The 16,375-nt window shown below is 42.7% G+C and overlaps 1 protein-coding gene across 1 annotated transcript in view; it reads left to right on the forward strand.

The window, feature by feature from the left end:
* Positions 1–746: 746 nt before the first annotated feature.
* Positions 747–16,375, forward strand: part of Frmpd3 (FERM and PDZ domain containing 3) — a 70,223-nt gene continuing 54,594 nt past the window's right edge. Inside the window, exons 1-3 of the mRNA XM_046420837.2 lie at positions 747–894; positions 4,665–4,767; positions 7,649–7,694. Coding sequence (XP_046276793.2) covers positions 747–894; positions 4,665–4,767; positions 7,649–7,694 — 297 coding nt within the window. The remainder of the gene's footprint in view (positions 895–4,664; positions 4,768–7,648; positions 7,695–16,375) is intronic.

Raw genomic sequence — 16,375 nt, forward strand, 5'->3', positions numbered from 1 at the left:
GCATCTGGAGAACAATCTGTAATCTCTCCCAGGTGTTAGGGGAGCACTTTCTCTTCTGCCAGTTTCTCTGGGTTTCAGGTCTGTGAGCAGCCCCAGAATACAGCTCCCCATATAGCCCACAGGAGCCATTTTCCAGCTGTCCCATTAGGTGAAGTAAGTTGGCATAAGGTACCATTACGTAAAGTAGTGGTCCTAAACATGAGCATACATGTTTATATATGCCACCCCGATAGTTCCTTTTTAGATACCACCTAAGAGATATTAAAGTTTCAAATGACACAAGGACTTCATGAAGATGCTTCACATTCTGGAATGACTTCACATTCTTTTCCCACTTATCTGTCTGTTTTCATTACCCATTCCCTCAAAGTTTTGATTTCCCTTAGGGAATTAATAGCCAATTAAAATGGGTGATGCCAGTGGACTTCAGAATGACCCATTTGCACTTAGGGTTCTTCTGGCATCCCAATGCCTTGAAGTTTAATCTCAGACTTCATGGCACCAGTTTCTTCTACTGGCTCCAGGCCTGAAGACAAGTGACTTCTCCTTCCTAGCTTCCTCTTTCTCCAATCTGAAATATGAGGCTGTCATCACTTCTGTTGATTCCAGAGGATGTAGGAAATTAAGCTGTGACCTCCCAGGTGCCATGGCCAGAACCCTAACCAGTGTCTCACCCAGCTGGTTCTGAGGTTTAGTTCCCTTTGCATCTTCTTTTGCTCCCATCTTCCCCTTCCCCCAGTCATGTGATGCAGGAAGAGAGCGCAAATGATATGGAATGTGAGCAACTGCCAGCAGGGACGCTGCGACAAGTGACCATTCACCGAGACCCTATATATGGCTTTGGCTTCGTGGCCGGCAGTGAGAGGCCTGTGGTGGTTCGATCTGTGAGGCCAGGTAGGTGTCCCTCGTAGTGTCCCTCTAGCCCTAGCTCCTATCCCCCCACACCTAACTGTCTGCCCAGAGAGCACAGTGCCCAAGTACACTGTGTTCCTAAAGAATTCATGAAGAGTAGGTAAAGACTTGCCTACCAATAACAGTGTTTAAGACTGATTAGCCCAAACCATTGAGGTAGCTTGGAGCCTTAGAGGCTGTAGTTGATTGTTTCATAGGACATGGGTCTTAATAAAGCTTCCCTTTGCATAGTACATTCAAAGAAGAGCCACAATGCCTTGGATGACAAAGTGCCATTTATTCAATTCAACAAGTATTTATAGATCACCTACTCTAAGCCCAGAAATGTGGTAAGGAAGTACAAGACACAGTTCCTGTCCACAAGAATCTAATCATCAGGCTGTGGAGACTGGTAAAAACTCATGAAATAAGCTAGGCACGATGGTACACATCTGTAATCCCAGTGACTGTGGAGGCTGAGGCAGGAGGATTGCAAGTTTGAGGCCGACATTAGCAACTTAGTGAGACCCTGTCTCAAAACAGAAAATAAAAAGGGCTGGGAAATTATCTTGGTGGTAAAGCACCCCTGGCTTCAATATCCACTATCACAAAGGAAAAAAGAAAAATACGTCAGCCACTAAAGACTGGAATTAGGATAGAGACCACAGATGGGATAGGAGGAGGGAGGAGAATGAAATCTCTGAATGCCACAGTAGCAATAACAATAGCTACCATTGATTAAGCATCCGCTACTATGCACTTTACATCATCTTGTTTATTCCTCACAGCCAAGCCTACAAGATAAGTGATACGTTTCCCATTGTACAAATGAGGAAACTGAGGCACAAAGGAGGAGGAATGATGTGTCCAGGGCCACTGAGCTAGGAACCAGCAGAGCCAGTGTTTGCTCCAGGGTCTGTGTGATACCATGAGGGGGATACAGGGAATTGATAGGGACCATGTGGAAAGGAACACGCAAAAGCTCCCCTAAACTGTGAATGATACAGGAAAAGGCTGAAGTACTGTTTTGTTACTGTTTTGTTCCAAATCTGCTATCATTGACAGAAGATAGACAGAAAGGAGCTTTATTCCTGACTTGCTGGGCCTGAGGCTTTAGATGTTTACAACAGTTTCTCACTCAGTCAAGAGAAGCAGCCAGAGTACAAACTGGTCTTGCAGAAATTTGATGAATTTTGCAATCCTCAAAGGAAAAGAAAAAGATTGTGTAAACCCTCTTCAACTAGATGCCACAGAGAAAAAAAAATCAATTCAGGAGCTTGGGGCTGACCTAAGGCTCCCAAGTCAGTCCTGCTGTTTGACAGGAGAGTTTTGAATCTGATCAGAAATCAAATTTGTCCTCAGAAAGAAGGACCAGGTAAAACTTGGTAATGGACCACCAGGCACCCCTGCTTTAGCTTCAAAGGACACAGAATCATAATTTGTAGGGCCAAAGAAAGCTCCTAGGCCTAGAGAGGGTTAACTGCAAAAGGTATAAGATAAAGACGCAAGAGAAGCCAGGCATGATGACACACACCTGTAATTCCAGCAGCTTGGGAGGCTGAGGCAAGAGAATTGTGAGTTCCAAGCCAGCCTCAGCAACAGTGAGGCACTAAGCAACTCAGTGAGACTCTGTCTCTAAATAAAATACAAAAGAGGGCTGGGGATGTGGCTCAGTGGTCGAGTGCCCCTGAGTTCAATCCCTGGTAAACCCCCCAATCCCCAAAAAAAGATGAAGGAGGAGTTGGAGGGGTGAAGAGAAGACCCCAGGAGAGAGCCACAAAAAGCCGTGCAGTAAATGGCACAGCCCTATTAGAGATTCAGGCTGAACCATGTTGCAGCATCTGCTCAGGCAGCTGCCAAGTGGTTCAGTGTTTGAGGACATAAGAAAAGACAAAGAAGGATTCTACACAGGAGCAATTGCAATTGAATAATCCAACAAACCATTCATGAAAGGATAGTAGATTGAATGTTACCAGTGCCATCACGGGCCCAGGCCTGCAGAGGAGGAAAAATTCCATGAGGACCTCTTCTGTAGTAAGGGAGTGATGGAGAGATGGAGGAAGGAGGGAGGGGAGGAAGGAGGGAGGGAAGGAAGGAATGCAATAAGTAGAGTGGCCTTCACCTAAAAGCCTCAAATTTTTGACAGAAATAGATAAAAAGAATGAAATGAGTTGAAGAAATTGTCCCTTGAAAGGATATGATAACTGCCATTCATCAAATTCTAACCAACATCAATTAACTGTTTGAAGGACTATACATTCATCATCTCATTTATCCTCCCAACATGCCTATGATGTGTAGGTACTGTTATTTTTCCATTTAGCAGAGAAGATAAGAGAAACTCAGAGACATTCACTGTCTCACCCAAGGTCATATAACTGGTGAATTAATTGCAGGTTCAGGATTCGAGGCCAGGTCTGTCTGGCAGCAAAGAATTTGCTCTTCACCACCATGCTCTCCACTCCTGTTCTGGCAGGAGACTGTATTGGCCTAGAAAGTTCAGGGCAATTGCTGTCAGAGTTGTGACTCCTGCTGGCCATGATGGCTCAGCCTTCCTCACCACATAAGGCCCAGGCTCCAGAACCATTGAGCTGTCCTCAAGTGACATATTTGCTGTGTATGTTCATGTTTTCAGAATTTGGGCAGCACCCTTTTTTGTAGAGAAATAGGGAAGTTAGGATCTGGTGTTTTAAAGTAGACACAAATAAGAGTTGAAGCTGGTTTAAACATTAAACATTTCTTTCTGGTTTGAGTCAGGGAAGATCTGACCTCTCATTCTCTGAGGCTGAAAAGCTTTTGTCCAAAAAGGTCTTTGCTGAACAGCAGAAGCAGCACAGCCTCATAGCACCCCTCTATCCCTACCCTTTCCCCTAACCAAGAAGTATATCTGTTGGGTGCAGTGACACATGCCTGCAATCCCAGTGACTTGGGAGGCTGAGGTAGGAGGATGACAAGTTTGAGGCTAGTCTTAGCAAATTAACAAGACCCTATCTCAAAAATAAAAAAGGGATGGGACTGCAGCTCGCTGGTAAAGCATGCCTGGGTTAAATCCCCAGTACCATACAAAAAGTATAGCTCTCAGCTAGATCTACTTTCTTAAGCTCAGCAGTAGAGATGGGAAAGGGAGAAACCAAATAAAGTTTCAGCTGTCCAAGAGTCTGTGCATCAGACTCATTTATTGAACAGTAGCATCTTTCAATGTTAGAAAAGATTAAGCCTTTTAAGTCTTTCAGTCAACCCCTGTCTCCAAGCAAGTGAATACCTAAACCATTCCAAACCAGAAAGTATGAATAATATTCACGGGCTGGGGTTGTGGCTCAGTGGTAGAGCATTTGCCTAGCATGTGTGAGGCACTGGCACCATATAAAAATAAAAGAAATAAAATAAAGGTATTGTGTTCATCTACAACTAAAAAATAATTTTTAAAAAGATTCAAAGAAGAAGTTTCTTCCCCCTCCTCCTGTCACCTGTAACATTGCCAGCAGTCTGAAAGTCTGTGTTCCTCTTTAGAACCAAGCCAGTAAAACACTAACCTTGTCTGAGTATGAGGTCTGGGCTTGGGACCTTTTGCTACCACACCATGCCCAATCAAAGGAAGCCCACTGGATTCTCTTTCATTTTTACTCTGTCCCCTCATTTTCCATATGCAGCTGCCAAGAGCATCATTTCCTGCAGGCCTTGCAAGTATCCCTCAGGCACTGTGGCTCTTGCCCAGACTTGTGCTTTCCCAGCAGTAGCTCGAAGCTCTCACGCCTCTCTCCTCTCCTCTGCAGGAGGCCCCTCTGAGGACAAGCTCCTGGCTGGTGACCAGATTGTGGCTATTAATGAGGAGGACGTGAGTGAAGCCCCCAGGGAGAGGTTCATAGAACTCATCAGGTAACAGGGGCCTCTGGGGCCTTGGCAGGAGCTGAGTAATATTCCCCACCCCTGCCCCACCAGAGGCCTAGGTCTACCACTATCCTCCCTGGCCCTGAAAGACGAGAGTTTCCAGGCAGAGCAGCCCCAAGCCAGGGCTCCTGTCTACCTAGAACTTCAGGGCACAGCCAGTCAGGGTTACCATAAGCCTCACACACTCTGGCTTAAACTTGCTGTGATGATATGAATAGGCACAAAGAAGAATCTCCTGCTACAGCCTCACCTCTACCCTCCCCAACTAATCTCCTCACCTGAGCCCCTTTATGCTGGGGTTACTGTGCAGTGGGACAGACAAAGTGAGTGTTGAGAGTAAGCAAGTCATTAAAGACATTATTCCCACCTCCTCACCCATCCCACAATCACACACACACACACACACACACACACACACACACACAGAGAGAGAGAGAGAGAGAGAGAAAATCAGACCCCTTCCCAATGGATTGAGAAATGGAATCTACTCTTGTAGATTCTGCATTCATTGTTTGTAACACCTTAATGTCCATCCTCCCCAGATAGGAGCAGGTAAGAGAGGACGGGAACATTCAGGGGACCTCCACCATCTGTAAATGGAGAGTAATAACATTGTCTTTGCCTGTCCCTCACCACTATACACATTCCACCCACATACTGTGCAAAATCCCCTTCCCCTCACTCACACCACATGTTCATACACTTCCATAGTTTGTTGATAAGGAATGGGAGGATAGAGATGAAGACTCTAAAGTCCATGTGTTAACCTTGGCTTTGGGGATGCTGGCTATCCTCAAATGGAACCATGTCCTCAATGTATTTTTCCCCCTCCCCAACTTGTATAGTCTGGCTCCAGCCCTGCCTCCATCTCCCTCAATCCTCCATCCCTGTTAATTCAGACTATTTTCATTCTACTCATTTTTCTGAGAATTTCCAAAGCCCACTTGGTCCCAGAGCCCCTCCCTAGCTTTCAAAAGCAGACTTAGCATTCTGCATGTGGTATAGCACCCTCTTCTCAGCTCTAAAGGGGTTTGGAATGATCCATCCTGAAGTTCAGAACAGGTCTTCCTCAGCATTCTCCCTCCAGTTCAACATGTGTCTGGGCCCTGATGACCTTCAGTTTGCTTCTTCTCCAAGTTCAGTTGTCCATGCATTCTCCCACTCTTCACCCTCCACCCTCCACCACCACATTGAAATGGGGTGAATTCTTTTCACCCCTTCAGGATATACTGGAATTCTTTAAGCCTGATCTCCTGGAAGTAGACATCTCTGTACCTAGAACAAAGTAGCCTAATTTTTTTGAGGGATTCCAGGGCTCTTTCAGGATCAAAACAGAACTTACTCTTTTGATAACTTCAGGGACTGGTGGATCATTCATTCATTCCATGAATAATTATTCTTGAGCATCTTTTATGTGCAAGGCACCAGTCTAGGCACTAAAGAAATAGCAGCAAGTAAGAGACAAAAATCCCTGGCTCATTGGAATTTATATTCTGGTGGAGACACACAGTTAACAGTGAACCTGATAAATAATTGTATACTGTATTAGAATTCAATAAATGTTATTGAAGAATAGAAAGTAGATTGGGCTAAAGAGGGTTGAGAGTGCTGGACACAAATTTACAGATTGGAACTTTAAGCAGCATGGCCAGTTTGGGCTTCATTGACAAGGTGTCATTTGAAGAAAGACTTGAAGGAGGTGAAGGTGTTGGAGAAAGCAAAGAGCCAGTAGAAAAAAATAAGGCAGGAATGTGATTGAGGAAGAGGAGAGAGGCCAATGTGACTGGCATCAGCTAAGAAAGGGGAAGAGTTGTGGAAGATAAGTCCAGATTATAGAAAGTCTTATAAGCCATTGTAAATGAATGGGAAACACAACTTGCGTTATGCCCCTTCCCTATTCAAGATAGAGGATTTTCCTTGGTTTTTTCCTTGTAACACAACTCTTCCTGGAAACTTCAAGACCTTGAGGCTGATTCATGCCTGGACTTTGCATGATGGAATATGAGAACTGTTCAGAGTCCTTAGGCAAGGGGCATAGGCATTTCTCAAATACCCAGCATCAAGGCTGTCTTAACTCTACTTCTTGAATGCCTTTATTCCCACAAACATTTGAACAAAGCCAACAAGGAAAGGAGGAAAGGAGAAGCTCCTTCAGGCAAACTATTTCCATTTCTTTTAGTTCTTTTACAGGATTATGGATTTCTGGGAGAGAATTTTCATACCTCACAGGCTCTTTGATCGCTGGTATAATTCTTGTCGGAGGAGTTTCAAATTTTTCATCCTTTGAATATTTGCTATCTGGAGAGAGTCTTGGCTTCCATCTGTTGCTCCCTGGCTCTCATTTTTTTGCTCCCTCAATTAAAACAAATCTGCTGAATATGAGTCATGATGACCAAATGACCTCCTTTGGGTTTTTCCTTTGAGTTTCTCCTCCTGCTTAAATACCAAATTGCCAATAATCATTGTACATGGTTCCCAGGACCCAGTGGCTGGATGCCCTGTGCATTCCATAATTCAGGCCTTTAGTTTTCCTTGTGAATATTCTACTCTAAGATAAAATTGCTCCTAAAGTTTGGGGATTTCTACAGAGAGAATGTGAGAAGAAATATAAAAAGAAGACCTGAAAAATGTCAAGCCCAGAGGTAATGGTAATACCATCATCAGAGGCCTGCATGAACCAATGTGGATGGTTTGTGTAAGCCTTCACAAATGATGAGAGGCAAGGCATCCATGCAGACGCTCAGATTACCCCCTGTCCTAATCCATATCCTTGAATGCAACCCAGGGGAAAATTCTGGTGTTGCTTTCTGTACTAGATGAATACCTAGTGCATGATACACTGTTCTCCTGTTCCCTCTTTTCTCTGTAGGAGCGCTAAGGAATTCATCGTTCTTACAGTTCTGCACACTCATCAGGTGAGTGAGCCTCTTTGCCATCTGTCCTTCTTCCTGACTGACAAGAGATGACCCCATATTAGAAAGCAACTGCATGGGAAGAGGGGGGATCAGAGATTAAGACCAACAAGGATGGTCCTAGGAGGCAAGGATGTAGAGTAAATTTAAAGAATATTTTATAGAGATCATGTCTACTCTAATATTGAAGGCTAAAGATTTTAAAGGGCTGTACAGGACTGTGTTCTCTCCCTTGCCCCTGCTTTACCCATTTAAACTGCCTACTTCCTCCATTCCAAATCTACTTCTACTTCTTTTTTGCTGTGTATCATACAAATGTATCTATCCAGTGTCCAACTCTCATAAAGTCCTGGCAGATGGTGGGTGGTAGTCTTATTCATGCATATGAGTATTTACTAAGCAACCTATGACATCTAAGATACAGCACCATATGTAAGGAGTTTCATATAAAATCCTGAGAGGTACAGTTAGACAAAGAGGTTCATCTTTGTCCTGGGACAGTCACTAACTGGCTGTGTGAGCTTGGGTGGGTCAGTTCCCTTTTCTAAACCCATTTTTTCATCTATAAATTAAGAAGTTCATAGAACAGTATTTTTAATAAGAATACTTATTAAAAGTAAAAATCACCAGGTACAGTGGTGCACTTCTGTAATCCCAGCACCTTGGGAGGCTTGAGACAGGAGGCTCGCAAGTTCAGAGCCAGACTCAGCAACTGCAAGGTGCTAAGCAACTCAGTGAGACCCTGTCTCTAAATAAAATATAAAATAGGGGGACTAGAGATGTCAAGTGCCCCTGGATTCAATCCCTGGTACCCCAATAAAAGTAAAAATCTTTTGAGCAGGGCACAGTGGTATGTGTCTGCAGTCCCAGCTACTTGGGAAGCTGAAACAGGAGGATTTCTTGAGCCCAGGAATTCAAGGGCAACCTGGGCAGCATGGTGAGACTCCATCTCAAAAATTAAAAAAAAAAAAAAGAAATGAAGACAGAGCTGAGGACACTTGTGTAATATGTGTGAGGCCCTGGTTTCAATCCCCATCACCACCAAAAAAAAATAATAATTAATTACATTAAATATTAAAAGTAAATATATTTTTATTTCAGGTCTCTCTCCTCAAGTTGAATTCAGAAACCCCAGTGTCCATTACTAGGATCCGTCCTTATTGCAATCACACTTGAATGCACAAATCAAGTAGATGTAAAACTTCTACAAGCAAAACACATAGCCTTTATTCCACTTCCAGCCCATCTTTCCCCAGCACTAATAGCCCAACCCCTGGAGGAGGCTACACCTGAAGTGGACCTTGAGGGAGGGAAAGGAATTCCCTGACATGGAGTGAGGGGACAGTTTTTCAGAGAGACAATATATCTGTGCAAAGCCAGCCATGTAGCACAGGTGTGAGGCCTGAGCTTAAGAGTCAGGGAGTCAAGGCTCAAATCAAGCCCAAAAGTAAATGACTCACCCTGAGGCTCCCAGCCCTCTTCTGAGTCTGTGTGAACTTCACACACACACACACACACACACACACACACATATACACTCATGTATGTGATCATATATACATATATATGCTTACATATACTCTTATATACATGCAATAGACTCACATACACACACGTGCTTACATATACTTTCACTTACACACTTATACATTCACATTGTTGGACACATGCCCCTCACATATATACACCCACACATACAATGCTCCCAGGCAGGCAGGCCTCACTCAATTACATTCTCTGACTCTGACCAGAAGACCCCACCCTTCCTGGGTGTTATGAATAGTTCCCTTCTCACTCCATTGCATATGTGCAGTTGCCAAATGGTCAATAGGGAATCAGTTCCCACTCCCCACAACCTCCTGTCTTGAAAATGGCCACCAAGAGCTGGGAGCAGTGGCGCACACCTGTAATCCTAGTGGCTTGGGAGGCTGAAGCAAGAGTATCTCAAGTTCAAAGCCAGGCTCAGCACTGAGCAAGGCCCTAAACAACTCAGTGAGACCCTGTCTCTAAATAAAATATTAAAAAGGGCTAGGGCTGTGGCTCTCAGTGCCAAGTGCCCCTGGGTTCAATCTCTGGTACACCCCCCTAAAGAAACAGAAAATACCCATCAATGGTCCCCCAAAACATGCTTTTTGTATGGTTAGAATATATTAGACTGATCAGAGACACATTATAGGGTACTCTGTAGGTTAGTCAGGTTTTCTCAAATGTCACCTCTTTGCAGAAGCCTTCTTTGACTACCTTTTTTCTTTGGTATCAGGGATTGAACCCAGAGGCATTTAACCATTGAGCAATGTCCCCAGCCCTTTTTGTATTGTATTTAGAGACAGGGTCTTGCTGAACTGCTTAGAGCTTCTCTAAGTTGCTGAGACTTACTTTGAGCTTGTGATCCTCCTGCCTCAGCCTCCCAAGCTACTGGGCAATTTGCCACAGTGCCCAGATTTGACTACTCTTTCTCTAAGAGAGTATCTACCATCATTATCTCCTGATACTGCTTAACTTTTAATCATTGGTAAAATATTATAGTTTTAATTTTTTATTTGAAATAATTGTAGATTCATAGAAAGTTGCAAATCTAGTACAGACATACAATGTATCCTTTAGCCTGTTGCTCCCAGTGGTTACATCTTCTATAACTATAGTGCAATATCAACATCAGGAAAATGACATTTTTTTCAATGTGCATATATAGTTCAATGTGAATTATACACATGCATACACAATGTGTTTCAGATGTGTAGGTTTATGAATCCACCAACACAATCAAGATATTGGGCCAGCAACAAATACATGAAAAAATACTCATCATTAGGAATTAGGGAAATGCAAATCAAAACTACACTGGAATTTCATCTCACACCAGCCAGAATGGCAGTCATCAAGAATACAAGAAATACTAAGTGTTAGAGGAAAAGGAACGATTTTACACTGTTGGCAGAACTGAAATTAGTACAAACACTATGGAAATAACTATGGTGGTTCCTCTAAAGACTAGGCATGAAAGCACCATATGACCCAGCTATACCACTCCTTGGAATTCATCCTAAAGAATTAAAGTCAGCATACTATAACGATACATGCATACCCATGTTTATAGCAGCACAGTTCACAGCCAAATTATGGAACCAGCCTAGATGTCCATCAACGGATGAATGAATAAAGAAAATGTGGTACTGGGCATTGTGGTGTACACCTGTAATCCTAGCAACTGGGGAAGCTGAGGCAGGAGGATTGCAAGTTTGAGGCCAGCCTCAGCCATTTAGTAAGACCCTGTCTAAAAAATCAAAAAGATAAAAAAGCTGGGGGTATAGCCCAGTGGTAGAGCACCCCTGTATTCAATCTCCAATACCAAAAAAAAAATGATACTGAAAAAGTTTGTCACCAAAAAGGTCCCTTATGTCATTCTTTTACTGCAATATCCATTTCCCCTACTCCCTCTGGAAATCCTTGTCAACCACTTCTGCAATGTTATCATTTCAAGACTATTGCACAAATGGAATAATGTAGTATAATATCCTGTTGATGTTTGGGGATTGGCTTTTTTCACTCAGCATAATGCCCTTAAGAGTCATCCAACTTGTCAATATTTTGTTCCTTTTATTGCAGTGTAGTATTCCATGGTGTGACTGTACCACAGTTTGCTTATCATCCACCCTTTGAAGGGCATCTAGACTATTTCTCTCTCTCTCTCTCTCTCTCTCTCTCTCTCTCTCTCTCTCTCTCTCTCCTATTATGAATGAAGCTTCTAGAAACATTTGTGTGGGGGATGTTTTGGGGGGAGTGGTGTACTAGGGATTGAACTCAGGGGCACTCAACCACTGGGCTGCACACCTAGCCCTATTTTGTATTTTTATTAGAGACAGGGTCTTGCTGAGGCTGGCTCTGAACTTGAGATCCTCCTGCCTTACCTCCTGAGCCGCTGGGATTACAGGTGTGCACCACCACGCCCAGCCCTGTGTATGGGATTTTTGTGAGCATAATTTTTCTTTTCTCAAGAGCACAATTTCTGGTTCATATAGTAAGTGTATGTTTAGTCTATCAAGGAACTTTAAGACTAATTTACATTCCCATGAAATGTTATATTTATATGTGTATTATCTATATCCGTCATTAGAATGTGAGCTCCACAAAGGACAGGGAATTTTTTTTTTAATTATTATTGCTGTATCTCCTAGCACCTGAAACAGCACCTGGAACAGAGTAGCACTAATAAATATAAGTTGAAGGAATGAAGGAAAACCAGCTTCCTAAAAAAAGCAACATAAACCCAAATGCCCAAACTTAGGTACAGAATAAAGAACCTAACACCCCCCATTTCCATCCAACTTTCCTATCCCAGTGCCTCCAACACTCCCTTGCACCTAGTTCTAATACTTCCACTTGTCCCATCTCATGGCCCCTTTGCCATGACCAGACTACTTTTCTTCTCTTCCTTGTACACTTTTTAGGTCTTCTGCCCTGCAGAGTTTTGTCCTTGCACTCTTCCACATTTCTTCTAATAACATCTGTTTCCTTTAAAATCTGGCTGGATACTCAAGTTTTCCAAATGGCTTTACCTGACTAACACCAATGAGAGTTTCTCATTCATTCATTCATTCATTCATTCATCATGAAATTGTTGAATACCTGCTATTCTGGATAGTCTTTTATTTCTTTTCGGGGTGGGGGGGCACCAGAGACTGACACCAAGGGTGCTAAACTCCCACCACTTTTTGTTTTGAGACAGAGTCTCACTAAGTTGCTTAGGGCTTCACCTTAGTTGCTGAGGCTGGCTTTGAACTTGTGATCCTCCTGCCTCAACCTCTGTTCTGGGCAATCTTATAGGCTGGGAATGTAGCAGTACTTGGGGCAGAGATGGTTGCTGCCCTATCAAAGTTTTCATTCTATTTCTTAGCCTTATGCTTAGCCCGGGAGTATAGAAGTGATCAAACACACACACACACACACACACACACACACGCATGCATACACATACAGGTGATAGTCAAACCTTTAACAACCTGAGCTGGATTATGGTGGCACACACTCATAATCCCATTAACTCAGGAGGTTGGGGCAGGAGGATTACAAGATTGAGGCCAGCCTGGACGACTTAGTGATAACCTATCTCAAAGAAAAATTTTTTGAAAAAGGACTGGGGGTGTCACTCACCACCTTCATTTGATCATCATTATCAACAGATTCTGTGTTTGCAAATTTGCCTACTTGCTAAAATTTATATGTAACCTGCAAAATCAATAATCACAGCACCTTCCTTGTCCTTTGCAGACATGCACAGAGCATGAAAAATTTGAGTTGCCCAGTGCACACAGTTCCCAGCTAAAGTCAAACAAGACAACACCCAGCCTTCTTGAGTCAGCTTTCATATGGAGATGCCCAGAGGATGGAAACTGTAGGGGGCAGTGCAGGGTAGTGAGAAGCTCCCATTCTGGGGCCAGTTGGACGGGGTTTGAATCCCCGCTCTGGTACCTGTGTGTGAGACAGCCACAGACAACTCACTTAATATTTGTGATCCTCATTTTCTCTTGTGAAACAAAGAAAAAAGAATCTACCAGGATAAGTTACCAGGCATGCCTGTAACACCAGCAATTCCAGAGGCTAAAATAGGAGGATTGCCAGTTTGAGGCTAGCCTGGACAATTTAGTGAAACCTTGTCTCAAAAAAAAAAAAAAAATAATAAAGACTAAGGTTGTGACTCAGTAGTAGAGCACTTGCTTAGCATGTGCAAGACCCTGAGTTCCATTCCCAGTACCACATACATACACACAGAATACCAGGGTGAGTTGTTTGGGGATGGGGTAAGATTATACCCTATATGAAATCTGGAACAACAGTTCAGTATTTACTAATTCAGTGTACACAGTCACTGTATGGAACTATTGTGACTAACAAGACTTGACTGAGAATCTTGAATCTTCTCTCTAAAGGTTAGTGAAATTTTCTTGACAGCCCCCAACATGTTCATATTCCTGCATCACAGAAAATAGTACTGTGTCCACCACAGGCATTTTGCTCCTCATGGGTTTAAGGAGACTATTGCCTCTTACTGAACTCTTGCCATAAATAAGCTTGATTACCATTTCTTCCAGAAAACAGCCTCCTGATGTATCTAGGATGTGACCTAGGAATCAATGTTTGTAATAAGATCCACAGATGATTCTGATGACCAGTAGAATTTAATAAACACTGGACTAGATAATCTCTAAGGCTTCTTCCTGCTCCTATATTCCATAACTGATAATGGTCTAATACCTACTGCTGCATACAGTTGTAATGGTTCTTGGTCCTGGCTATTCATTAGAACCACCTGAGCAGCTCTTAAAACTATGGATACTCAGGCTCTAACCCTTACTAATTGAATGAGAATCTGAAAATGGGGCTTTTTTTTTTTTTTTTTTTTTTTTTTTTTTTTTTTTTTTTTTTTTAAATCTTTCATTTGACATTTTCCTTTTAACAGAGTGATTTGTACCATGGAAGATCACTGTGGGGCTATTTTCAGTGTCCTTTCCCAGGACTCCTCAACTCATACTACATAGGCACTTACTAAGCCTCTGTGTATCTACAAGTGTTCCTTAATCTTTGAGTGACCAACTGTTTCCTGTGAGCGACTGAATATTTACAAGTCTTGGTACACTTAGGCCTTGGCCCATAGTAGGTCCTCAATAAATATTTTAAAATAGATAAACAAAATACTGGGTTGTCACCTAGAATGGCTCTGGTAAAGCAGGTCCAGACAGTCCCTTCAAAGGAAATCCTAGTTTTCTGATACTGAAAACTTAGCCTCTACCAAAAGAGCCTGAATCTCCAGTGCTTGGAGCCACTTGCCCAGGGGGAAATACAAAATAATGGAAACCACTACAGAAGAACTGGTTGTGCACAGAGCTTCTTGAGGTATAGTGTTTTTCACAGATGGTAGGTACTCAAACCATATTTGCTGAATTAATGAACTAATTTATTATTAATCTTAGCTATCAATTAATATATTTTATGTTGTGCTTACTGTGTGCTTAGTACTAGGGGGAGAAATGCTAATATAAAATATAATCTCTTCTTGTACAATCTGATGGGGGAGATAAGCTATATCAGTGTGGATTAATAGGGATACTGCAGGAAATCCAGGGAGGAGAATGGAGGGATTGGGGAAGGATTTAAGACCAAGGTAGAACCTGAACTAAGTTTTTAAAGAGAAATGGCATTTAGCTGGTCAAAAGGGACACTGGGAGCCAAGTGTGGTGATGCACATCTGTAATCCCAGAGACTTGGAGCCTCAGCAATTTAGTAAAATTTTGCCTCAAAAATAATAATAATAAAAAAATAAAAGTACTGGCCCAGCGTTCAATCCCCAGTACTGCAAAGGGTGGGGGTGGGAGGCTGTGAAAGATAAGGAGGGGAGGGGAACAGCATGAAGTGAATCCAGAAATGGGAATAAACCCACTGTGTGCACAAAACTGTAGGCAGAACCACCAAATGCAACAGAAGGTGATATTGGAGATAGGTGAAGGAGGAGGTTAGAGTGAAGTGTGGCTTATGGGAGGCCTTGGAAGTCGGGTTCATCTCCAGACAGTCCTGAGTAAAGGAAGAAAGGCTGCCTGGTACCCTCATCAATGGCCTGGTGAAACCATGACCGCCCTCCATTATCCTAGATGCCCACAATGGTTGCTATGGGAATTGATTGTAAGTAGGCTCAGGTGTCAAAGACAATGAGCCAGCAAAAAGGCAAAATCAAAAAACCATCAAAGCTTCAGGCAGGAACCTGAGTGCCAGCCATTTATAGTAATCAAAGTGGGGCTCTGGACCAACCTCTCCCAATCCCCCCTACCTTCCCTATCCTCTGGTAACCACCATTTAGCTCTCTACTCCTTGAGATTAACTTTTTTAAATTTCACAGTTAGATAAGAGGAATATATTCTGCTGTTCTGTTCCACAGTAGGATGACTGTAGTTAATAATAATGTATAGTTCAAAAGAGCTAGAAGAGATTATCTTAAATGCTCTCATCACAAAGAAACGATAAAAGTTTGAGGTGGATTTGCTGATTCCCCTGATTTAATCATTATACAATGTATATATTATGGTTAGGATGTGAGGTATCCCCCAAAAGCTCATGCATGAAACAATGCAAGAAGGCTCAGAGGAGAAAGATTGGGTTGTGTGAGTCTTAACCCAATCACTGAATTAATCCTCTGATGGGGATTAACTGAAGTGGTAGGGTGTGGCTGGAGGAGGTAGGAATTAGGGCATGGCTTTGGGGTATATATTTGTATCTTGCAAGTGGAGACTCTCTGCTTCTTGATCACCATGCTGTGAGCTGCTTCCCTCTGCCACACTCTCTCACCATGATGCTTAGCCTCACCTCGAGCCCCAAGGAATGGAGACTGCTGTCTATGGATTGAGACCTCTGAAACTGTGAGCCCCTAAATAAACCTGTGCTGGTTGGATCCTTCAGTCACAGCAGTAAATAGCTGACTAAAACAAAACATGTTAAAACATCAAATTGTACCCCATAAATATGTACAATTATTATGTATTAATAAAAATAAAACTTTAAGAAAGTGGGTTCCTATCTTGCACAAAAAGGTTTGACCATATACCTGACTTTGGCCAAGATATGAATGATCACAGCTCTGAAATCTGTACTAATAGAGCCACCAAATTAAAAAAAATGGTCAAAGAATCACCAGCTGC

Source organism: Marmota monax, unplaced genomic scaffold (genome assembly GCF_021218885.2).
Source record: "Marmota monax isolate L192 unplaced genomic scaffold, Marmota_monax_Labrador192_F-V1.1 WCK01_AAM20220418_F8-fsc00050, whole genome shotgun sequence".
Classification (NCBI taxonomy): Eukaryota; Metazoa; Chordata; class Mammalia; order Rodentia; family Sciuridae; genus Marmota; species Marmota monax.